The sequence below is a fragment of the Nicotiana tomentosiformis genome, chromosome 1 (assembly GCF_000390325.3).
Source record: "Nicotiana tomentosiformis chromosome 1, ASM39032v3, whole genome shotgun sequence".
In the NCBI taxonomy this organism is placed as follows: domain Eukaryota; kingdom Viridiplantae; phylum Streptophyta; class Magnoliopsida; order Solanales; family Solanaceae; genus Nicotiana; species Nicotiana tomentosiformis.
The window spans coordinates 23,990,491-24,012,147 of record NC_090812.1 but is presented as its reverse complement, the minus strand read 5'-3'; the positions used below and the strand labels follow the sequence as shown (position 1 = coordinate 24,012,147).

General features: G+C 35.6%; 3 protein-coding genes across 6 annotated transcripts in view; 1 reads left to right on the top strand and 2 right to left on the bottom strand.

The window, feature by feature from the left end:
- The first annotated feature begins 250 nt into the window (after window positions 1-250).
- Window positions 251-4,056, top strand: LOC104098482 (MLO-like protein 13). 2 transcript variants are annotated; one of them, XM_009605229.4, is made up of 14 exons: window positions 251-429; window positions 508-565; window positions 672-874; window positions 1,016-1,132; window positions 1,424-1,484; window positions 1,620-1,696; window positions 2,018-2,092; window positions 2,204-2,292; window positions 2,396-2,445; window positions 2,578-2,618; window positions 3,009-3,218; window positions 3,321-3,388; window positions 3,486-3,546; window positions 3,775-4,056. In XM_009605229.4, exons 1-14 carry the CDS (start codon window positions 310-312, stop codon window positions 3,985-3,987), a joined length of 1,443 nt encoding a protein of 480 aa, XP_009603524.1. In that variant the 5' UTR covers window positions 251-309; the 3' UTR covers window positions 3,988-4,056. The 2 variants fall into 2 exon arrangements, with proteins under 2 accessions (XP_009603524.1, XP_018627081.1); XM_018771565.3 differs by lacking the exons at window positions 3,486-3,546; window positions 3,775-4,056 and having other exon boundaries at window positions 3,321-3,392.
- A 40-nt stretch (window positions 4,057-4,096) lies between these two features.
- Window positions 4,097-8,791, bottom strand: LOC104098483 (uncharacterized). The gene is made up of 5 exons (XM_009605230.4): window positions 8,657-8,791; window positions 5,918-6,186; window positions 4,960-5,196; window positions 4,633-4,850; window positions 4,097-4,554 (listed from the first exon to the last, which is right to left on the bottom strand). The coding sequence occupies exons 2-5, from the start codon at window positions 6,167-6,169 to the stop codon at window positions 4,293-4,295; spliced, it is 969 nt and encodes a 322-aa protein (XP_009603525.1). The 5' UTR covers window positions 6,170-6,186; window positions 8,657-8,791; the 3' UTR covers window positions 4,097-4,292.
- A 3,560-nt stretch (window positions 8,792-12,351) lies between these two features.
- LOC104098484 (nuclear pore complex protein NUP160) overlaps window positions 12,352-21,657 on the bottom strand; it is a 33,938-nt gene continuing 24,632 nt past the window's right edge. For 2 of the 3 annotated variants that reach the window (XM_009605231.3, XM_009605232.4), the window contains exons 25-27: window positions 15,918-16,058; window positions 13,020-13,193; window positions 12,352-12,933 (exon numbers count right to left, since the gene is read on the bottom strand). In XM_009605231.3, the coding sequence (XP_009603526.1) occupies window positions 12,892-12,933; window positions 13,020-13,193; window positions 15,918-16,058 (357 nt within the window). In that variant the 3' untranslated portion in view covers window positions 12,352-12,891. The remainder of the gene's footprint in view (window positions 12,934-13,019; window positions 13,194-15,917; window positions 16,059-21,657) is intronic. The other variant, XM_009605233.3, reaches the window with a different exon arrangement.

Below are 21,657 nucleotides of genomic sequence, written 5' to 3'. Positions count from 1 at the left end.
AACAAAAACATATTTCTGATGAGACTTTTCTCTTTAAATTTTCAAAGAAACTTAATTAATTAATCAAATACCAAGTCTTTTTTAATTGGAAAACTCTCACAAGCACAGTGATAGCGCTATGTAAACATTTGTTCTTTGCTTGCGCACCCTTACATACTTTTCCCTCTCTCACACTTATGCTTTGCCTTAGCTTCAGACATGGCAGCTGTTTCTCTACTTTTTCCTTTTATATATATACAATGAATGGTTCTGGAATTTGCAGATCAAGTGGGCATGCGTGTATTAATTAAGCTTTAGTAATTAATAAAAATGGCGGAAGAAGAGTCACGGTCGCTGGAGTATACACCGACATGGGTGATCGCCGTCGTCTGTTTCGTCATTGTTCTTATTTCCCTTATTGCCGAACGTGGCCTTCATCGTCTTGGAAAGGTATTGCTTTATTAATATATTTTTGGAAAGGTTTCGTCTTGTATTATTGTTTTAATGATATCATGTTGCATAACACAGTTCTTCCGGGACAAGAAACAAGATGCATTATTTGAGGCCCTGCAGAAATTAAAAGAAGGTTTGACACTTGCATTTTCGTTACAATATTTTGAGGAAATCCAGACTATCAATTCATAATTCCTCTTCTTTTTTTTTGGTAAACTTTTGGCTGTTGAATTTTCCAGAATTGATGCTTTTGGGATTTATTTCCTTACTATTGACGGTGTTCCAAGGGCTAGTAAGCCAACTATGCATTCCTGAAAATATATCCATAATAATGCTTCCATGTACGCTGAAAGAATCTGGTACTTCTAATCATCTCACTGCAACAACTGGGCGACACCTTTTAGCCGGAGGTAACGGTGTAGACCATTGTAGCCGTCATAAGGTATATGTTGTTGCATTGCTAAAATAATTTCTTAGATAGTACTTTGCGCGATTCAAATTAAGTCAATTTGTATACATATATATAGAGTGCGATCCACATTAATTATTTTAAGTATCTTATTGATCTTTAATTTTGGTGTAGGGACAAGTTCCACTTTTATCGTTGGAGGCATTGCATCAACTGCACATTTTCATATTTGTGTTGGCACTCACACATGTGGTCTTTTGTGCCACGACCATGGCTCTTGGAGTTGCTAAGGTAGGTGTCCTTTAAATCTTTTTGAAAGAAAATTAGAACCTTCTTTAATTTCTTCTCAAATAATTTCTGGAAGGGAACATTTTGAGCAAATATCACATTGAAAGTAGAAAAAGGATATATTATGCAGCATAATAATTAATATTATTCAAAAGCTTATAAATTAGCTTATATTGTCTCATTAATATCATGACTTTACGTTAGTGTTGACCTTTTATTTACTTGTAATTTGTAACATTTTTCTTGCGTAATGTAAAATTTACCACTTAACACCTCCTTCTTTAAATAAAATAGATACAACGTCAATGGGGACATTGGGAGCACTCAATTCAAAGGGAACCAAGGCCACACCATGGTAAACTTTATGTTGGTTATTATTTGGTATTTGTTTATATTCCTTTTTCCAAATTTCGACAAGTCTACGATTTTTCTGAAGTCAATATAGGAATTTTAATAAATTATATTACCATGATATCTCCTCTATGTGTAGTGCATATTCTCCATCTTAAATCATTCATGGATAGAGCTGGTAGACGTTGGAGGAAATACACTGTCGTGAGTTGGACGGTAAGTTGATCGACCTGGCGTATTTGGAATGACTGAAAACATCTTTCAGAAATTGTTTTTCTTTGTTTTGAAAAATGATCAGTATTTGGTTGGTTGGAGAGTGAAGAATATTATATAGAAAATAAGCTATTAAATATTGATAATAATAATAATAATAATAATGTCAGAAACTGTTTTTCAGGAAAAAATGATTTATTTTCTAAAAAATATTCCTTGAAACAGATATTCTTAAGAGAAAAATGTGGAACAGTAAGATATAAAACTTTTCTTTTATTTTTTTCTTGGTACGAGAATTAACATTTTTCATGTGTATATAAATAGGTGGCATTTTTCAAACAATTTTATGGTTCAGTAACCAAGTCAGACTATATTGTCTTGCGGTCTGCATTTATCAGAGTAAGCAGTAATTCTTTCCATTATCTTTCATTTATTATTCCTTTGTGTCAATTCTATGTTTTTATTGGAACTACAGTTTTTTAACTACAATACATTCGTTTATGTATATAGGAACATTGTCCAACCAACCTTAAATTTGATTTTCACAAATATATGATGCGGACACTAGAGCATGATTTCAAAAAGATTGTCGGAATCAGGTAAATTAGCATACATATACTAATTATAGCTAGGATAATAACTTGATTATTTAGATTCAATTATGTATAATCACGCTAAATGTTGGAAAATGATCTTGAACAGTTGGTACTTGTGGCTTTTTGTCGTTCTCTTTTTGTTAATGAACATTGCAGGTATTTTTCTATCCTAGTTTATGAATCTTAATAGTACTAATCTTGCTTTTTTATTTTCTTCCCATTTCTGGAATTATGTATTTCACTTTGAACAATGAAACTCTCCTATTAATGTATGGTTCAAATTTGCAGGATGGCACACCTACTTTTGGCTATCATTTTTACCCCTGGTTGTAAGTGACTAATCTTTTCTTCCCCACCCCCTTTTTAATGCCAAGAACACAAAAAGAAAAGAAAAGAATAAAAGAAGCCATTTTGGGTAAAACTTAAATCATATTCAATTTCAAACTTAGACTTTAAAGAAATATGCCACTGAATTACAAGTCCATTGAAATCTGACTTCTTTTGTTTTAAATGTGAAAAGCTGAGTGCTAATTAAAGTTTACTTCAAGTTATACAATTAACGATAAGATAATTATGATAAACAAGAGTATTGAGAGACTCCAAAAAGAGACACATGTCATATAATTATGGTTCAATCTCGAGCAAGTTGGGATGGATCCTCATTGTCAAGTTACTTTATTTAACAATACATATTATGACACGTGAAAAAATTTGTGCAGCTATTACTACTAGTGGGAACAAAATTGGAACACATAATAACAGAATTGGCTCAAGAAGTTGCAGAGAGGTCGTCAGTAGTGGATGAAACCACACCAGTTAGACCTTCTGATGAATTGTTTTGGTTTCACAGTCCAACTCTTGTCCTTTACCTCATTCACTTCATTTTGTTCCAAAACTCCTTTGAAATTGCATTCTTCGTCTGGATTTGGGTAAGTTCACTTCTTTTTCTAAGTTTAACTTCAATCACTTTTTTTCTTTTCTCACCCTAGTTGAGTGCTCTAATATGAAACCATGTTATTTCAATTCTCCAGTGCACTTATGGATTCAAATCATGTATCATGGAAGAGTTGGGTTTCATCATTCCAAGACTTGTTATTGGGTAAACCCCTCAGATCCCATAGTCTTTTTTTCATTTTCAAGAAACACTAGTTAGCTTTTGGCTAAAAAGTAACCATGTACATTTTGTTGTGTGTCAGGGTGATTGTTCAAGTTCTTTGCAGTTACAGTACTTTGCCCTTATATGCTCTTGTCACACAGGTAAAGAGTTCTACACCATGTCTCTAAGGATATATATATATATAATTTACAATGATGACGAGGGTCTTCCGAAAACAGTCTCTCTATCTTTTTAAGATAGGGGTAAGGTCTGCATACACTCTACCCTCCTCAGACCCCACTAGTGGGATTACACTGGGTTTGTTGTTGTTACTGTTGATTCCTGAATAAGAATTGTGTGTGATTTATGCAAATTTGACATGCACACAGATGGGAAGCAGATTTAAGAAAGGAATATTTGATCAGCAAACAGAAGGGCTTCTCAGGGTCTGGGCAACAGGTGGTAGAGCTGGTTCATCAACCCAAAATAAAATGGCCATGGAAACATTAGAAAGCATCTGTGTTTCTAAGAGACCTGCAATTGAAGGCATCTCATCAACTGTTGAGCTTTCTTATCTAAACAATCATCACACAACTCCTTAATTATACAGTTATTAGCATTTCTGATTAACATAATAAGAATGAACAATTAATTATTCTTTTAAGAGTAAACGTGGTTGTCTTTGCGCTGAGAGAGAGGGAGAGATGTTCATGCTCCACAATCAAGTGTTGTCTTCATTTTCCAGGATCAATTAGTCAGGCATCAGCTCTAGTTACATAACACTTTTTTTTCTCAATAAGCATCTTTCGATTTCTAGATACAAATATGGAGGGATATATAAAACATGCCGCTCCAACTCAAATTATTTACACTAGTTCCCCAGACAGTTGAGGGTTAACATTCCTTACTACAAAGTTGAGCAAAAACTAGGATGCTTGGAGTTTTCAGTCGGGAGAGGTTCCATTTCTAACCTCCCAAGGTTAGAGGCAGAGCCTTCATTGTTTTCTTCTTCACTTTCAAGTTGACTCAGTGTCCTCTTGGCATAGACTGTGAATGCCACTATAATGATAACTGCTATAATGAATGAAATAACATTATAGACAATCTCAACTCTAGTCAGGTGATGGTTCCCATATTGCACATCCGCAAATGTCCGCATTAGCCGACCACTGAATACAAATTGCAGGAAGACAACATAAGCAAATAAACATAGAAAAGAAGGGAGGGGTGCAGTGTGGGGTATTTACCTGTAGATATAAATGAAGGATTCGGGAATCATTCCTGCTATAGATCCACAAAAATAAGGCCAGAACCTCATCCTTGTCACTACCACTGCATAATTGAAGATTGTGTACGGAAATGGTGAAATCCTAAATACTGCAACCACACGGAATTGATGAAACCAACTCCCTTCTCCCACCAGTCTAATCATGGCTGCCTTCTGAGGCCATCTCTTTAACCATTGCTGCAGATGCAATCAACTAAACAGCATGAAGCACAATACAGGAAATTACTATTACCAGTCCACAAGACCAATGAACTAATAAACTAGACAAGACATGAAGGTATCTCACATGAATTCTATCTCGGAAAAGCAAACCAACGAAATATGGCAGGGTCATCCCAACTGTTGTTCCAGCCATTATAATAACAAATCCAAGACCATATCCAAAGATCATTCCAGCGAGCCACATTGATGGTCCAGAAGGAATTAGGAATACCGGAAACAGTGCCAAAGAAGCTACAAGTACGAGAGCAAGCACTGGACGGCCAAATGCAGTGGCTTCCCATTGTAGGATTGGAATTAGAATCTGTAAATTTAAGAATGCAATGATTAACAAGGAAACCTTATACATCTTCTACACTAAGAAACAGAAGAAGAAAAACAAAATATCTATTGCAAGAGTAATGCACTTATAAGCTACAGATAGAGTCCCGTGTCTAAGAATCTTGAGCTAAATCACACTATTTTCTACTTTGACAAATAACGAGAAAGGTGTTAGCTTTCTCCACCTCCATATTCATTATCAATATTTTTGGTGCAGCTCACAAAACGAATCAAATTAATAGGCAGATACCCGATTTAAAGGACTAAATAGCACATATTCATTAGTGCCTAGAAATACTATATGCACTGCAATGTAACATCTGTTAACATAACATGATCTAATCTCCCAGAATTTCAAGCCATCCATTGAATTTTAATCAACATAGGAAGACACACATATGCTTACAAGTCAAGCAAAAACCATGGCATTGTCTGACTGGACAAAAATTTAAGAAAGAAAGAGAGACTTTGAAGCATAAGCTACACATGCATGAAATACCAAAAATACCCTTGTACCAAACAATTTGTTTTACACTCAGTGAGCCTACAAGTCATGTCCATATCAAGTGGAATGTTAAAGTACCGAGTTTCTAAAGATGGAAATGCGTCAATCTTTTTGGATGGGAAAAAAATGAAAGAGCACCGACCAAACAGGAACATAGGGAGTATATAGATAATATGAGCTAAACAAAAATTAGGAGTACCTTCTGAAAAAGGAAGGGCGCTCCCCATTTTATGAAAACTAGTAGTATTATCACAGTGAAAATACAACCAACAATGGCCTTGATCCACCATACAATAGACTCTCTTCTGGACAGTGATTGGCATTGTGAAGTTTCAACTTCAGCTGTTCCTTCATTTCTTATAACAAGCCTCGCATACTCGCTGTCTTCCTTTACTTGACCCTCGCGGTTAGTGTGGGCTTTGTCTGAATCATCAGTTGACTCTGGCATCATTGTTCGACACCAGAAAGCTGTCAGATGAAAAGACAGATGAACAAATTCAAATATCTACTCATAGACACTGAAGATATTCTCATACTTATTCAGAATTCCGCGGGCCATATTGCATCGTAATGAAAGATAAAAAGGATGAAGAGGAAAAAAAGTTCCATTACTTATCAAGATAATCATATGAAATGGTAACTATTATTTAAAACCGCAATATGAGCATATTTGTTACTGAACTTGGTTCAGATTAGCCCAACTATACCAAACCTAGTCTGCTTTTTGCAATAAACCCCCAAAAAATGAACCACTAGCCAATAGCTGAAAATATAAACAACTCCATTCCACCAACAATCATGCATACATCTATACCTGACAAAAGAGACAGACACGTATCTCGACACAGAAAACAAAGGGAGTAGTATTCTTCTCCATAAAATCCATTAATGGAAATTATCCAGAAAAAGAATCCCCTAACAGAATTCACAGTAGCACCAAGATAGGAGCCATGTCCTAACAGCCTCAACCCCACTTTTGGGATAAGTTGTGCTCCTATTTCCTTAGAAGGCCAAGAATAAGTAGCAGCACCACGGACCAGACATTAAAAGTAGTTGAGGCAAAAATTTTGGTTTGACATTTCCCTTTCAAGCACCTTCAAGTTATGGTGTTACAGTTACACAGACCTGCTAAAATTTACTCAAGAAAGAACCTAGAGCGTACAGTTTCATCATTGGTCTTGCATAAGGTAAGCAATGAAACTGTGGAGTGTGGAGACCAAGTAATTTATAACACTGATTCCTCTTAACATAATGAGATTCAACTTTTGAGCCATCCACCCCCACTATCCTACCCCAATACATGCCAAAATAATGGAAAGAAGGAAATTGATAACACCAAACTTAGCTTATATCAAGTATCATTATAATTCAGACTTCTCAACAAATTAAAATGATGGATTCAAATGACTTGCTGAGTTGTAAAATTCCTTACCCAGAGTCTCTGTCCTGAAAAGGATCAATCTAGACAAAGCTAAAAATTCGGGACTCCAAATTCTGTATGCCTATAACCTAATAAAGGTACTAAAGAAGCATGATAAAGGTGATAACAATTTTCCTAGGAGGAAGAATATACACAACAGCCTATTTAAAAGCTATGACAGGTCAACAATTAAAAACTCTAAACCTCTCAGAATTTAGAGTCAATGGCTCCAAGATCCTGAAATTCCTCTGAGCAAAGGACCGAAGATATATTTTTAACAGATACACTGGACTACTAGTAGCTTCCAACTGGACATATCAACTTATTTCTCACATGCCAATTCTTAGGTAGCTCAATAACGTTCAAGTTAAAGCTTGCAGCTCAGATATTAGGAGCAAGACGTCATTTTGAACTGTCAGATTATGTTACACCATCTAGTAGAAAGTTCTCTTTGCAGCAAATCTTCGGGTAACAACAGCTTGCAACAGTCAAACTGTCTAAGTAATGTGTCTATAGTTTAAACAACTGATCCAACAAAGAATTTTACAGGCAGAAAATTAAAGTTAAAATTGCGACGGAACTCATTTTCAGTTTGACACGAGGTAATAAGCTAGTCAGCCAATGAGCTAGGGAATTTTCCATTGATATAATTGAATACTATGCTGTTAATGTCCAGCTACATGCTTCACTTACACCAAGTGAAGGAATTCCGTCAAGGGGGATTAGGGTATAGTTTACTTGATGAGTTTACGCACCTTTTACCATGTCGGTGAAGGTTCATATTGCCGTATTTTATTCTCCACCTCCCTCCTCCCTAACCCCCAATATGATAATAATTTAAAAAAATCAAAAAACAAAAGGAATTTCTTTTAGATATTAGTAGTTTTTGCATATGTAGTTCCAACAAAAACTAGTACCATTCTTGGTCCTGAGTACATAAAGAAGTAATACCACCAAAGGCATGCATGTAAGCGGAAAGATCGATCAACAAAGAAAAATTGGAAACAGAAGGCAAAACACAACAGCATTTCTCCCATTTGAACAAGCTCAATGCTCATCAAATTGAACTCTAGAACTGAAACTACAAACAAATGATACTTCAAATTGCTGAACACTTAAACCAGGTGGGGTTTAAACTAAGGCTTAACACTTGAACAATATATAATTCCTGAGCTCCACTGTACTCATCAAAGTTCAAACAAAACATACCAAGAAAAAGAAATTTTCCAAAATAAAGCAATTTTTTTTTTGTTGATAAATCTACAATAAGGAAAGTATATGAAACCCCACTTTCTATCTAAAGAATACATTGTAACCATAACCCACAAACAAAAAAATCATGCTTTTATAAGCTGCTGTTGTAGGTTTTATCATTGTTTTCTTATAATTTATAGTTCTAATTTTCACCATGTAAATGAGCAGAAACCAAAAGATCAAAGCTTTAGCAGTAGTCAGAAGATGATCAAAGTGAACCCATAACCACATAAAAACAGTAAAAGGGTTTTCAAGAAAAATTACCGGTGACCGGAAAAGAAGAAGTTTCCCGGCGAGTACCACTAATTAGAGAATATTCAGTGTAGTTGGTAATGTGTAAGGTGTAGTGCTTTCCCAGGCGCTTTCTTGGTTTTCTAATTTTGCTTTTTTCTTCTGCTGCTTTTCCTTTTTCGTCAATAAATTGGTTTCCTTTTATTTTATTTTTTTGAATATTGTCGTTCCGTGAAGAATTTCCCTAACTTGCCTTCGACTATTTTTCTTCCTTTTTTTCCTTCCTTTTATGGTTTTGTCAAGATTTTAAAATCTGAAATATTTTTCAAATAAAGGATGACGACTTATTCCTTGCTAATGAAGGTATTGATTTTATCTCTTAAAGTAAGTAGTGTAATTATAAGGATAATAAATAGTAGTAAAAAATTGAATTACATTTCGTGTTTTAAATATTTTGACAATTATGGATGGAAAGTGTGAGAATAATAGCCTATTTGGCCAAGCTTCTCCCCACACCAAAAGTATTTTTTTCCTCAAAAAGCACTTTTTCTCAACTTGAGGTGTTTGGCCAAGTTTTTTTGGGAAAAAAAGTATTTTTGGGAAGAAATAGAAGCAGTTTTAGAGAAGCAGAAAAAAGTAGCTTCTCCCCAGAAGCAGAAGTAGTTTTGACTATTCTTCTTACCAAAAATACTCTTAGCAAAATATGGTATATGTCAAAATAATCTTACTTATTTTAAACCTAATACTAATTAGAATTAGAGATTATATTATTGAACTTTCCTAATGTATAAATATTTCTTTTTATTTTTAGGATAGATTTCTAATATATGGTGACTTTTGAGATGAATGTTTTTATATTTGTTAAATAATTTTTTGATATATTTAAATCATCTTGAAAGAATTAAAGTACTTTTTAAATTTATTTTCATGTTTTACTTAAAAAAAAAAAACTTAATTATTATCTTTAATAATAAATATTTGAAATTTTTTATTTATTCATATAATATTAACTCTTAAGTAAATCTAATCATGTCCTTATTCGTAATTTGATACTTAAAAGTAATTTTTGAAAAGCTTGGCAAAACACAAATTATTGTTCAAAAGTGTTTTTCAGATTGATTAGCCAAACACAAACGGCTTCTCTCCCAAAGTACTTTTTCGAAAAGCATTTTTGAAAAAAGCACTTATCAAAATAAGCAGATTTTTTCAGCTTGGCTAAATAGGCTATAAGTATAGGGACAATGAAAAAAATAATGCAAGAAGTTCGATCTTCAAATAGCTTGGTACACAAGATAGTTTAGAATTAATTAATAGCTTAGAAACATGATCTAATTCAATCAAAATACATAAGAGTTTTAAAGGAATAGTAATAAGTAGTTTCTTTATGCTTGGGAACTGAGTTTGGAAGGAAAATGAGAACATGAAAGTGAATTAGAGAAGTTTCTTTTGGTTAACCAAACTTGATCATGTTGTGAATGCGACTTCCAAATTGATTGCTTGGTATTTTATTTTTGGGATAGTGCTTCTTTTTTGAATGGCATATAAATGGGCATATGCTATAGACAAATCAACTCAATTTTGCATCATTAGTGGCCTACACTTTTTTTTTGTCAATATAGGTTTGTTTACCAGTGGTCAATGAAATGGTTTGAGAACCTGAAATTTCTTCTTTGTTCAAGCCTTGATAGACAGGGATGGGCATAGTTTGAGCAAACCCGAAATCCAAACAAAAATTCGAATTTTTTGGATTTTTAGTTTGGATTTTCGGATTTCGGATTGGATTTTGAATTTAATTTTTAAAATTTTTGGATTTCGGATGGGATATTGGATTTGGTTCTTCGAATTTTTGGATATCCGAAAATTCGAAATTCTTATACTTTATATTTAGTCCATTATCCATATGTCAATAGTAATAAGTTCAATACCCTACCCATTAGATATTATCTCATATATTCAATATTAATTACTAAGTTACTATGAGAATACTTTCTATTTGGATATGGTTTTACTATTTCTACTTCTTATCGGTCGTATTAATGTCTCTATTATATTTTTTTGATAATAATTTCATTACTTTAATACGTTTTTTGGATGATTGCGGTGAGAATGAGGAACTTTTCAGACAATTTAATATGACTACTTCATTTGAATATCCATTTTTATAAAAAGAAGAAACATCTCAACTTATAAGCTCAAAATCGAAAATTCAAAATATCCAAACTGATTAATCTGAAACCGAACTTAAAAAATCTGATCCAATCCGAACTTATTTGGATTGGATTTGGATTGTCATTTCTTCAATCCGAAAACTGAAAATCTAAACCGAAATTTTTAAATGAAATCCGAACTGCACGAACGCCCACCCCTATTGATAGATAGGGAGCAAATAATCCGTGAAATTAGTTAAAATATGTGCAAGTTGACCTGGACACCACGGTTATAACAGAAATAGGTTAGTTCATGGATGGAGAAGTGACTCATAATTGAATTTGCCCAATTTCAGATAATTTTATATGGTAATTGCTATACCAAATTATATAGTAATAATAGATTTATGGCGTTGATCAAATAAAATAATCTTATTAGTAAAAATGCGACCAACTAGAATTAGTGTGTGCGTTCATATTAGTCTGGCATTTTAACTTTTAAGATTTGGCATCCATAGGAGCTAAGAGATTAAATATTTTTTCCCAAACTTATTTCATTTGGTCACTTTTTCCCAACCTTTTATAATACCTCATGTTTATCTTGACAGGGATTCTTACTTAATAAACCGTAATAAACTAATTACTCCGCGGGGCAGAAAGTTTTGATAGATATTTAAATATGGTGTAAAAAGCTGCGAAGGGATTAAAGATTTCGTTCATTGACTTTGCATTGAATATACTTCTAGAAGTTGAATTATGCCACCATTAATGGACTTTTCCACAACTCACAAACATTCAAGCATAGTAAAATATTTGATCTTATACAAAATACAGGATAATGAAAGAGCTGTTGGGACTTGCACTTGAATTTTTTTCATTATTTTCAACAATCTGAAAACTCTAATGCTTAAAAGCAGGGCTGTTTGTGGTTCGGTTTGGATCGATTTTTAAACCAAATCAAGTAAGTCGATTTTTCAAATATTGAAATCAAACCAAATCAATTAAGTCGATTTTTTATCGATTCGGTTTATGTCAGATTTTAGATTTTTTCGGTTATTTATCAATTTTTTCTTAAATATACGAGACATACATTACCAAACACATATTCCGACGGCTACATTTTTAATGTAACACTGTCAAACCATAAAATTTTAGAAACTTTGTATAAAAATATAACATGTAGACTAAAAGTGCAAACGATTAATATGTACCATAAAATTTTAGAAACTTTGTATAAAAATATACATATAGTTAGGTGAAATAATAAATTATAAATAGCTACTTCTATAGTCAGTTTGATTCGATTTTTTTTCTGGTTACTTTTTGATTAAAACCAAAACCAAACCAAATTTGATCGGTTTTTAAAATTCAAAACCAAAACCAAACCAAACCAAAAAAGTATCAATTTTTTTGGTCGATTTGGTTTGGTTTTCGGTTTACTCCTACTTAAAAGATGCAAAACCGATTGAATGTTGTTTAACAAACGCAATTTGATCGCATATCTTTACTGTACCAAAGGAGACAACACAATGTTCCGGAGGACAGAATTTAAACCGCATAAATTTTGCTAGCTGGTGGAGCTAAGTAAACTAGGAAATAAATCATTATATAAAAAAGAAACTCAAGCACTTGAACAATACATTAGATCTTTCCAAGTTAAATCTACAAAATTACACCTGATACATTCATTGACTTGGCTATAAGTGGCCGATCAGCTGCCCCAAATTGGAATTTACATACCTACCCATGTTAGAGTTACAACAAGAAAAACATCCCCCATAACTCATTATCAACTAGGGGATATTCCAGATAAGAGTGCATACGCATTTTTTTCCTGTTATCCCATGGTTTAGGGGAGGGTTGGAAAGTGTTCTAGAGGTGGTGCCTTGTATTTCAAAACACACCTTCCAATGTGAACAGTACATTTCTGCAGATGGAGGAGCCGGGAGAGGTCAGTAGTACTTGGAAAACAAACTACTGTCTTCGATTTCTTAAAAAGTTTGTGTGCCACCCAAATCCAAAACTATAGACACCATCATCCTGCTTTTTTTGGGATAGCGATGGCTCCTTAATCCTGCCTAGTCTATGGAAGCCAACAGATTGGAGAACTGGCAGTAACGACTAGACTGCAGAAGACATCACATCATCTGAATCCACTTTAAGCTGAGGATAAGAAACAAAAGGGAAATTAATCGAAGCAGTGAAAGGAGATTCAATCTCAAAAAGCTAGTTTTAAGAGTAAAGCATACTTGATGTAGATGGTTCACTAGAGCACCCTGTAACAACTTTTTCAGCTTTTCACTTTGATCAACCATGTGGCCTAATTTGATAGATTGTTGAAGTTGACACCATAAACGCTCAATCAAAGAATATGGGAACCAAACTGCAAATGGCCTTTTACGACGAATAATATCAGCTGGTCTCTGCAGGTAATGGCAACAGATAGTGCTGTTAAGAAATGTGCACATAGCCAAGAATAAAATTGGTTGATCTTGCAATCAGTAAATAATGCATCAAACACTTGTGTTATACTTGTATCTGATTAAAAGGCTAATAGAGATGTCAAGAAATAAAACAGAAAACCAAAAACGGGCACCAAAAAACTGGACTACTTTGAAAAACATTGAATAGCTACTAAAGACCTGTAGGAATGAAGCATGATAGCAGAATAAATAATAAAATGATGTAAAGCACAAAAGAGTGCCATGACAAAGTTGTCGATACAGGCCACAAGTACACAAACATGATATCAGCTGGACAATAAGATTCAAAATGTCCTCCATATGGTACCAATAGGGTTTTTTCATTTTCATTTGGAGGTGAGGGATGGAGGTTTGTGATAAGTGTCCAAGACTTTTGTGATGATATAAGATTCATTGGCATCACACACCACAACTTATAGCCTGTTTGGCCAAGCTTTTTCAAAACCAAAAGCATCTTATTTTCAAAAAAAGTGCTTTTGTTTTTCAAAGTTGAAGTGTTTGGCCAAGCTTTTCCAAAACCAAAAGCATCTTATTTTCAAAAAAAGTGCTTTTGTTTTTCAAAGTTGAAGTGTTTGGCCAAGCTTTTAAAAGAAAAGAAAAATGCTTTTGAGTAGAAGCAGAAGGAATTTTGGAGAAGCAGAAAAAAATAGCTTCTCTCCAAAAGCACTTTTTTGAAAAGCACTTTTGAGAAAAATACACTTAGAAGCAGTTTTTAAAAGCTTGGCCAAACACTAATTGCTGCTCAGAAGTGCTTTTCAAATTAATTAGCCAAATTTTGAGAAAAAGCACTTCTCAAATAAGCTGATTTTTGCAGCTTGGCCAAACAGGCTATTAGGCAATGGCCAGAGCAAATATGAAGTATCAGTATCCTTCTATTTCCATGCTAGCCTGCCACAGATGAAGATTTGTAGCAGCAAAAAAGTAAACAAGTATTAATTGAAGATGGGAAAAGTCTAGCACAAGCATGAACCTAACAGACAGGATAGCAGAGTAAGTTATGATGGGAGATAAGTTGGAAATTGCATAATGTAAATGGAACTGGCAGATTTCTTAGAGATCCTGGTTTACTTCATAGATCAAACAGAATGCAGATAATGTGAGAAGATAAGTACTATTAGGGAGTTGTATGATGGTCGAGATTGACTCGATATCATGAGATCGAGTCAATGTCGACCATCATACAACTCCCTAGTAAGTACTTATTTTCTAATATTATCTGCATTCGGTTTGATCTATGAAGTAAACCAGAATCTCCAAGAAATCAACCATATGAATCATTTCCCCAACACTTATCTATCGTGTTCTCGTTGTACTCAGACAAAACTTTGGATGTTGTCATTTACTCAGCAGCTTTTTCCTCCTACCTCAATTCACCATTTCTTCCTCCTGAAGTATGATAAAGGGAAGGGCATTCACAAGACTGCTTTGATTCTCATCATGATACATTCTTGTAGTAAGCGGGTGGTTGAGAAACAGGTATTATGCTCTCCTTCAAATATCCCATAAATAAAGGTAGGTCGGAATTGGTGAAAATTGGAAGGACTTTAGACTTTCGGAATAAGGGCAATTAAATAGAAATGGATTACTTGCTTCTCCAAAGGCCCCACGCGGTTAAGAAGCTTAAAGAGAAGCTACTGGGACTGTAAAGTTGCATCCTCAACTTTTGGACGCGATCGAAATCGCTGAGGTCAGTGAGGACTGCAGAGTCTACCCAAAGGTTCAAGCCCCCCTAAAGTTAGAAAGCTGGTTAGACTGCGACCATTCTCAAGAACCAAAAAGACTGAGCTTTTCACCTTTCCGCCAAACCAGAACGAGAGCCAATCGGGTCGATCAGAATGTCCTTCATCCCAGATAAAATCTGGTGTGGAGCCGGACAGAACAATCGATGTGAGGCCTAGGTCAAGGCAGGAAGTCTAACTTCAGAAATAGAATAAGCCCACTTGACTTAACATAAATGTAGCCACTGGAGCCATTCTAAAAAGGGAGAAATTACAACTACTTGGTGAAATAGGTTCTTTTAGAATCAATTTCAAACCATCTGCTAGAGGTTGTAACAATCCAAACGATCCCACTACATCATGACCCTTTGAAGATTGAGGAACGTAGTGTCGGACAATTATGCCATTCGGAAGAAAGCAAAAGAGACAGAGTCCAAACGCTTTCCATAATAGGTACACGACAAATGTCTGGATTATTTTTATAGTTGAAATGTCATAAAGTGCGACCCAAGATCCATGACACGAGAAGTATCAACATTAGGAGATCTACAGATCTGTACATGTTAAAACTTCAGTTAAATTTATCCACTAACTGCATTTGATAATTTGGATATTATGTACACAAGAATGCGGATAGACAATATACAGAATGGGTGGTTGAATAAAGCCCTAAGATGGGAACCCTATCTTATCCTCTGGACTGTACTACCGTATAAATAACAGAAACCATTAGGACAGAGAAGTCCTCTCAGAGAGATGATACCAGCACAATGTTCTTCACCGTCATCACTAAGTACAACAAATGTCCAAAAGTGCTACAGTTTTATATCGAACCTAAGCAGATGGCTTGACTGAAACAGTAGACAAATTTCCCAGAAGACAGAATAAAAACCCCTAACAGCAGCCATTGACATTCAAATGCTTTGGAATAAGGATGAGAACTTACCAGTGATGCAAAGGATTCAATGTACTCGAGAAGCAGATTAGTCGCTTCAGTATAACGACCATAATCAATATATAGTCGAAGCAAAGAAGCAGGATTTGACTCACTTCCCGCCATTCCCCAACCACTTTTTGCTGGCACACCCTATGTCAAACATAGGATGATAAAAAAAATATCACAACCTCGACTTGACATTGAAGAAATCTAGAAGATAACAACACATATTACATCAAATTACTGAGCAAATTAAAGCCAATTCCAAATCCTGCTGCTAAGAATGCATCAAAAGCAATAGTAACTGCAAAATTTTCTGCTACACAAAACTAACAACAGCGAGTCTTCTCCTTCTTAGTTTGCTGCCAACATAGCAAACTTAGGCATCGGAAAACAAGATGCCTTATTAAGTGCCTTCTTCCTTTTACTAAGTAATTGTAATAGGATATAACTGAATAAATTTTAGAAGAGCCTTTCTGTATTAACAGCTTCCCCAACTGCTTGGATCCATTAAGCCATAAGTGATACTTCCACCTCCTCATACTCCCAATCTTGAAAGTGTTGAAAGTGCTTTCTGAATGGAACATGTCAAGAAATTTCATGTTCTTTTACTCATATTCCCACTCGCGAAATTGTTTTCTGAATGACACATTCAATGAAATTTGATCTCTCTTTTAAGTACTTCATGCGCTGCTATATTTTTTCATTAAAATAGAAAACAGATGAGGAAAGTCATCTTTCAAGGTGGCCTCCCCACATTAAAAGCGCACACTTCTCGCTTAAAGCGCAGAAGCGAGGCGAGGCGACTGACCTGCGCTTTTTTGCCCTAAAGCGCGACTCACATGAATAAGCGTACGCTTTACCCTAAAAAGCGAGAAGCAAGGCGATAAAAAAAGCGCAGAAAAGCTCGCTTAAGCGAGGTCCAGCCATCTGCTAGGGTTTTTTTTTAAAAAACTTGCAAATACACTTACGCACAATACTTCCAGACATCTGCTTCTCTGCTGCAAGCGACGACTACACTGTTCGAGTAAGTTTCTCTTCTTCTCTTCTTCTTCAGTTCTTTCTTCTCTTCTCTTCCTTTTCTGATTTTCTCTGCTTGTTCACTGTTCGACTCCTTTTTCTCTTCTTCTTTCTATTTTTTTCAGTTTTTATTGCTCTGTTCTGCCCTAATTTATGCTCTGTTTTTCTGTGTACTCTGTTTTTTTTTTTTTCTGTTCTTCACTGTTCACTGGTTCGACTCCTCTACTCTGTTCTCTTCTTCTTTTTTATTTTTTTCAGAACTCATTTCTCTGTTCAGCCCTGTTTTCTAATTTATGCTTGTGCTCTGTTTTTTCCAAATTTCTGCTGTTATTCTCTGTTCATTGTTTAACTGTTCTGTTTTTTTTTTTTTTTTTTTTTTTTTTGGTTGTTGATTGTAGTAAATTCAATCTTATTATTCAATGGCATCAAGCCAAAAAAGAGATCCAGCTTGTGATTTTGTTTTGTTTTGCATTTGCTTAATATGTTATGACTTTTTGAGGATTATTGACTATCTAGTTTTAGTATCTATTATTTATTTCTTGATTTAAGAATTGAAACATTTGCTTAATATGTTATTTTTATTGAGTTCTTGGTCATTTATCTATGCCTATTTAATTTTTTTTATTTATGTGTTAAATTGCGCTTCACATGAAAAAAGCGCGCGCTTCGCTTCGCGCTTCTCGCTTCGGTGAAGCGAGGCCTCCTCGCTTTTTTCCGCTTCTCGCTCTCCAAAACACTGACATCAAGCCAAAACTGTACAAGTTTTAACGTTCCTTATTGAGAAGCCAATGAACCTTGAGGAGTTAAACTTGATTCTTGATGATCCCTTTTTACAAAATCATCCCATACATAGCATCCATACAAAATCTTCCTTAATGAGTTTTCCTCCCACGCAAACCCTGATACCTCCTTTTGGAAAAGCTCAATTATAGGTACAAACCTTTGTATAACCAACTGTCTAGTTTGACCGGAGCAGTGATCTTTCTCAACTAATCAGATATTCTTTTTTTCCTCTATCCATCCCATCCCAAAGAAATCTCTCATTAATTTCTCTAGCTTATTAATGAAAATAATAGCAATAGTGGTAGGTCATTTTCTTGCTTTTGTGCCAGCTCATGATCTAAAAGATCGTGCATACACCCTAGTACATGTTCCTCGACGCTAAGGGCACCCCGAAGAGCGGAGGATTTCGTGATATTTCTGATTGGTTGTCTTGTATTTCTTTTTGAGAATGATAACATTTTATAAATATAAAACAACACAAAGTTTGTGCTGCTAAAAGTGACAGAATACATCCCCAAAAAAGTAAAATAATCCCCCCACTACAAAAAGCTTACAAGGATTCTATGATATCAAGTATGGAGTCACAATCATTTACAGGGCATTCTTTACACCAAAAAAGAAAGAGTACTAAACAGTTCATTTTGATTTTCTGAATGGAGTTGCTAACATTCTCAAAACATCTGGAGTTCCTCTCGTTCCAGACTGACCACCAAATGCAGGCTGGGATCTTCTGCCACCATTTCTTCTGTCTGACTCCACTTGTCACACCAGCCCAGCATCTCAAGAGGTCGGATGTATCTTTTGGCATGACCTAGTTCATTCTGACAATACTTAGAAACATGTGCCACAGTTGAGAGGTAACAACACAGTGAAGAAACAGGTGGGAGTTGTCTTCTGCTTCCCTTCCACAGAGATAGCATCTGGAGGTCAGTTGATATCCCCTTCTCTTAAGTTTTTCATCAGTCAAGCAAACTTTTCTGGCCACCAACCATACAAAGCACAGCACCTTTGTGGATGCATTTACCTTCCAAATTTGTTTCCAAGGCCAACTCCTATCAGAATGAGCGTTGCCCATTAGGCTTTTGTAAGCAGAGCTCACCGAGAAATATCTGGTTCTTGACCCCTTCCATACCAAAGAGTCCTCGCAATCTGAGAGGCCTTGCAGTTGGTCAATTTGGTTTATCAATGTAGCAACTCTATCCACTTCCCAATCATTCAGCAGTCTTCGAAAGTTTAAATTACAGCCCTGTTGTCCCCTTATTTCTTCCACCTTGGCATGAGGATTTGAAGCTAACAAATATAGATCAGGATATTGGTCTTTTAGAGGACCATGTCCTATCCAGTTGTCATCCCAAAAAGCAGCCTTCCTACCGTTTCCTAGCTTGACTTCAGTGTTCTAGAAGAAACTAGGCCACAGATTCCTAATTGCCTTCCAGTTACTAACCCCATAGGAGGAAGTAACTCTCTTAGTGCACCATTGGGAGTCTTGACCATATTTGGCTTCTATTACTTTTCTCCACAAAGCCTGTTGCTCATGGTTGTATCTCCAGAGCCACTTAAATAGTAAGCTTCTATTATGTAGTCTCAGATTTCTGATGCCCAAGCCATCATTAACTTTGCTTGAGATGACATTCTTCCACTTCACTAGGTGAAAAGCTTTTGTTTCCTTGTTACCTTGCCAGATAAAATTTCTTCTGATAGTATTCATTCTCTTTTCCACCTTAGCTGGTAAAGGGAACAGAGACATCACATATGTTGGTATAGAGTCTAACACACTGTTTACTAGCACCACTCTGCCACCAAGCGAAAGATATTGAGTTTTCCACTTGGCCAATCTCTTTTCACTTCTTTCAATTACCCTATCCCATATCTCCAATGCTTTATTTTTAGCCCCCAAAGTCATACCCAGGTAGGTAGTTGGCAGGCTGCCAATTTCACAAGCCAGAGTTCCGGCTAATATGTGCATATGAGGCACCACATTAATGGGGAAAAGCTGAATTTTCGTCCAATTGACATGGAGCCCAGAAATTGCTTCAAACACAATTAAGATCAGTCTGATGTGCCTCAGTTGATCAACCTTAGCGTCACACAAAATCAAAGCGTCATCTGCGTATAGCAAATGGGAAATATCCATCGCACAGTCAGGTTTGTTGGATACCTTGAATCCCTTAATCCAACCATTTGTCTTTGCCCTTTTTATCATACAATTTAGACCTTCCATGACTAAGATAAACAAAAAGGGGGAGAGAGGATCACCTTGCCTAAGGCCTCTCTTTAAGGGAAAGAAATCTTCAGGTGAGCCATTAATCAAAATAGAGAACCTGACAGAGCTAATGCAGAACAATATCCATTTCAGCCATTTGCTCCCGAATCCCATGTCCTTCGTTATTTTGATCAGAAAGTTCCAATTAACATGATCAAAAGCCTTCTCTAAATCAAGTTTAGATAGGATTCCAGGTTTTTGCCCCTTCTGTCTAGAATCCACACATTCATTTGCTATTAGAGCTGCATCTACAATTTGTCTTCCCTTGATAAATATCATTTGTTGTTCATCCACTAGCTTGATCATTACAGACTTGAGCCTTTCTGTTAACATCTTAGAAATAATTTTGTACACACTCCCAATTAGGCTGATAGGTTTGAAGTCCCTCAGTTCCTTGGCTCCTTTCTTCTTTGGAATTAGTGCAATGTAAGTTGCATTAATGCTTTTTTCAAAGAATTCCTTTGAATGAAAATTCTCAATAGTTTTCATGATGTCTTCCTTCACTACTGCCCAGCATTTCTGAAAGAATCCCATAGAGTAGCCATAAGGGCCTGGTGCCTTGTCAGAGGCACAAATTCTAAAAGCAGCCAGAACTTCCTCTTCCTCAAAAGGTCTTTGTAAACATATAGCCTCCGCAACAGTCAATTTTGGGCTTTCAAGATAGTTGAAATCTGGTCTCCATGTCTCAGTTTCAGTGTAGAGGCTGGTGTAATACTGCAGAATTTCATCTTTGATGACCTCAGGGTCAGAAACCTGCTCGCCATTAATCTCAAGTTTGTCCAAGTTGTTGGCTCTCTTATGTGAATTTGCCATTCTGTGGAAGAATCTTGTGTTCCTATCTCCCTCTTTTAGCCATAGTATTCTGGACCTTCGCCTCCAAGCAATCTCCTCAAACTTTGACATCTCCTCAAATTCCATCTCTAAGCTTGTCTTGAGAACAAGTTCATCTTCAATCAAGTTCCTCTGCTCCTATAACCTGTCTAGGTTTTGAACTTCATTCAAATTTTCTGTTTTCCGGTTCTCCAAACTACCATAGTTGTTAAGATTCCACTCTTTTAGTTTCCCTTTCAATATTTTTAGCTTAACTGCTAAAATGTAGTCTGGTGCACCTGTGACATCAAAAGAGCTTCACCACCCATTAATCATCTCAGAGAAACCTTGTACTTCCGGCAACCAGTTTTCGAATTTGAAGTAAGATTTTTTCTTCTCCCATTCTCCACATTGCAGCAGGACAGGTAGATGATCAGAGTCTAGCCTAGGCAATAAGGACCGCTTGATGTTGCTAAATTCTTCATCCCATTCAGTCGATATCAAGAATTTGTCTATTCTTGACGCTGCAATATGATTATTTTCTTTATACCATGTATAAATACCTCCGGACAGTGGAAGATCAATGGCAAAATACATAAGTTGCCACCTGACCTATGGCCCAAATCCCCCTTACACACTTTTTGCGAACAAAAATTACTTTACACACGCAATATTTCTAAAGTGTCTAGTACACACCATTTTTTTCTTGACCAGCTTTTCAAAATATATGTAAGGTCACGCGCCAATAAGGTCGTGACACGTGTCCTAACTCAAGAAAAAAAAAATTACTAAATTTACACCAATTGATAATATTTAAAAGAAAACAAACAAAAAAGAAACAAAGCCCCCCCCCCCCCCCCCCCCACGTTTCTC

Excerpts from the sequence above, each read along its gene's own strand:
- LOC104098482 (XM_009605229.4), top strand. The coding sequence starts at position 310 with ATGGCGGAAGAAGAGTCACGGTCGCTGGAGTATACACCGACATGGGTG. Across the intron at positions 1,133-1,423 it reads TGGCTCTTGGAGTTGCTAAG|ATACAACGTCAATGGGGACA; the intron begins GTAGGTGTCCTT and ends TAAATAAAATAG. Across the intron at positions 1,485-1,619 it reads GGAACCAAGGCCACACCATG|TGCATATTCTCCATCTTAAA; the intron begins GTAAACTTTATG and ends CTCTATGTGTAG.
- LOC104098483 (XM_009605230.4), bottom strand. The coding sequence starts at position 6,169 with ATGATGCCAGAGTCAACTGATGATTCAGACAAAGCCCACACTAACCGC. Across the intron at positions 4,851-4,959 it reads TTTTCCGAGATAGAATTCAT|CAATGGTTAAAGAGATGGCC; the intron begins GTGAGATACCTT and ends TTGCATCTGCAG. Across the intron at positions 4,555-4,632 it reads TCCTTCATTTATATCTACAG|TGGTCGGCTAATGCGGACAT; the intron begins GTAAATACCCCA and ends ATTTGTATTCAG.